The 3,134-nt window shown below is 62.3% G+C and overlaps 1 protein-coding gene across 1 annotated transcript; it reads left to right on the top strand.

Annotated features, from left to right (window-relative positions):
• Positions 1 to 549: 549 nt before the first annotated feature.
• Positions 550 to 3,127, top strand: LOC104625826 (deoxyribonuclease-1-like; the record flags this gene model as incomplete). The annotated part of the gene is made up of 5 exons (XM_010293568.1): positions 550 to 696; positions 1,315 to 1,403; positions 1,522 to 1,605; positions 1,746 to 1,861; positions 3,028 to 3,127. Coding segments are annotated over exons 1-5 (536 nt in total), but the record flags the coding sequence as incomplete, so codon positions are not given.
• Positions 3,128 to 3,134: the final 7 nt, after the last annotated feature.

Genomic DNA, 3,134 nt, shown 5'->3' with positions numbered 1-3,134 from the left:
GGGGGCAGGGGGGGCAGGATACCCCAGGTGAGGATGCTCCAGGCAGGGAAGGAGGTGGAGAGGGGTGTTCCGGGGGGGATCCATCCCTTGCTCTGTCCCAGCATAGCTGCTCTAGGGTCTTTTGGGTCTTTGGCAAGGAGGGAGGGGTGAGAGAGGCACAAGCCAAGGGACCTCGGTGTCCCCAGCCACTGCCACCCACCCCGGGCTGGGAGAGGTGTCCGGGCTGAGCACGGTGGATGAGGAAGTGACTGCTCTGCGTCACCATGAAATGGCATTTGCTCCTTTGCCAGTGAATTATCCGCTCCAGCCTCGCGGGCGGTCTGGCCTCCCTCCAGGAGGGACGGGCAGGATGAGGCCCCGCGTGGGGCAGGAGCCAGATGGCTGGAAGAGGGTGCGCCATCCCTGGACCCTGGTGGTTCACTGGAAAACGGACGCCTCCCAGTGAAACCAGTACAGCCAGTGGGAATACCCTGGCTACCCTTGTCGTCTATGCCAAATTCCCCTCCCAGTCAGCGGGGCTGAGCCCATCCCTGCTCCTCTGCACGCAGGATGGCATCCTCGAAGCTGGTGCTGTCACTGCTGGTTGCAGCTCTCCTGCTTCATGTGGCCACCACACTGAAGATCAGCGCCTTCAACATCAAGGTGTTTGGGGACAGCAAGATGTCCAACCAGACTATCGCAGATATCATCGTCTCTGTGAGTGCTGGGGGGAGAGGAGAAGTCCTGGCCACTCTCTGGTCTCTAGGATGCAGCCAGCTTGGGGCAGTTGGACACCAGCTTTCTGCAGGCTTCCATCCATCTGTGTGTCCATCTGTGCATCCACTCACTCATCAATCCACCTGTCCACACCTCCTCATCCATCTGTCCGTCCCTCCCTTCCTTCTTCCCTCCCTCCATTCATACGTGCCTCCATCCACACATCCATCCATCCATCCATGACTCCACCCATCTACACCTCCATCCATCCACCCATCTGCTCTTCCCCATCACCATCTCCAACCTTGGGCCATCTCCGCTCTTGCCGGTCCCCAGCCAAGGATGGGTGATGCTTGGTGCTGCCGGGGCTCCTCGCTCAGAGCAGCCTGTGAGAGGGGCTGCTGGGATGGGGGGTGGCAGACAGATGGGTGTCAGGGGGCTTTTCCAAGCCAGAGGACACCAGCAGAGGAGCTCCCTCCCTGGCTCTGGGGCCGCTGCTGCCCCTCCATTGCCAGCCTGGGAGCCTTCACAGCCCAGCCCAGCCACCCCCACGAGCCCCAGCCACCCCCACAAGCAGCTCCCAGCCAGGGTCAAGCAACTCTGAGCTTGTCCCCCCAGATCCTGTCGGGGTACGACATCACGGTGGTGCAGGAGGTCCGGGACAGTGACCTGAGTGCCGTGAACAAGCTCATGGACCAGCTCAACAGGTGCCCCTGATGGCGCAGGGTCACCTGCGGATGAGATGCGGGGGCAGATCCCCAGAGCCCGATGGGTGCTGGGGGGGCATCAGGAGCCGCCTCTCACCCTCTCCGCTCTCGCTCCTAGGGCATCCTCGCACCCATACAGCTTTTTGGTCAGCATGCCCCTGGGTCGGAACAGGTACAAGGAGCAATACCTCTTCGTCTACAGGTAAGGGATGCCGCCAGGGTCCGGCGTCCCTCGTGTCACCCGCTGTCCTCCCCAGCAGTCCCCAAAGGGCAGTGGGTACCTTTGGGGGCCCTGGCTGTGGCAGGAGCGGTGCTGGGGGCTGCCCCGCTCTCCTCCCTCAGATCGGACGTAGTCTCTGTGGTGGGAAGCTACTACTACGACGACGGCTGCGAGCCCTGCGGGAATGATACCTTCAGCAGGGAGCCCTTCATTGTGAGGTTCTCCTCGCCCACCACGCGTGAGCACAGTCGGCGTTGGGGGCTGCCCAGACCTGGCATGGGGTCCCCTGCGTGCAGAGCTGAGCCCTGAGTGGTGCCTGCCAGGCGGGGGGGTTGCACCCTGGAGCCCTGCTCAGGGGCTTCACCGGGGTCTTTCACTGCTGTGGGGCCTTCTCCCACCCGTGGCTGCCCAGGGGTCCCAGGTACCTGCCCAGCATGGCCAGCACTGCCTACTCTTTCACACCATGTGCCACCTCCTGCCATCTCCCTTCTCCTCCCATTGCCCGCCATCTCGCACCGTGCACTCTCTCCAGTCGTGTGCCATCTCACATCTCCAGCTGTTTCCCACTGTGTCCCACATCCCATCAGCGGCTACCTCCCATCTTGTGCCATATCCCACCATCTGCTTCCCCCAGTTGCGTGCCATCTCCCATCATGAACCATCTTCCATCACGTGCCATCCCCCATCAGGTGCCATCCCCCATCAGGTGCCATCCCCCATCAGGTTCCATCTCCCATCAGGTGCCATCCCCCATCAGGTGCCATCTCCCATCAGGTGCCATCCCCCACCAGGTTCCATCTCCCATCAGGTGCCATCCCCCATCAGGTTCCATCTCCCATCAGGTGCCATCCCCCATCAGGTTCCATCTCCCATCAGGTGCCCAGCGGCTCCCTCCCATCTTGTGCCATATCCCACCATCTGCTTCCCCCAGTTGCGTGCCATCTCCCATCATGAACCATCTTCCATCACGTGCCATCCCCCATCAGGCGCCATCCCCCATCAGGTGCCATCTCCCATCAGGTGCCATCTCCCGTTGCTTCCCATCTCCCCCTTGCGCCATCCCCAACCCGTGCTGTTCACCTCCACCTCCCGAGAAGCTCCCCAGGGCACACACACTCTCCCATCTCTCTTCCCACCTCCATCTCCTTCCCAAAACCTCAGTGGCTTGGAAAAACTGATGGGAAACAAGCAGCAAACCCCAAACCACACATGGAGGGACACAGCTCCCTGCTGGAAATTCCGTCCTGGAGGACAGGCAGACCACAAAAAGCCAACACACCCCTTCCCTTCGGGAGCTTATCCTGGCCGGTATCCGGGGCTTGGCCCGGGGTGGTCCCCCGGGGTTCCCGCTCCCTTCCCGGGTGCTGTACCCAAGCCGGGGGCTGACGGCCGCCTGTCCGGCAGAGGTGAAGGATTTCGTGATGGTGCCTCTGCACGCCGAGCCCAGCAGCGCACCGGAGGAGATCGACGCGCTCTACGACGTCTACACCGACGTCGTCAACAAGTGGGCG

Source organism: Phaethon lepturus, unplaced genomic scaffold (assembly GCF_000687285.1).
Source record: "Phaethon lepturus isolate BGI_N335 unplaced genomic scaffold, ASM68728v1 scaffold24768, whole genome shotgun sequence".
Classification (NCBI taxonomy): Eukaryota; Metazoa; Chordata; class Aves; order Phaethontiformes; family Phaethontidae; genus Phaethon; species Phaethon lepturus.
This window is presented reverse-complemented; position numbering and strand designations above follow the sequence as displayed.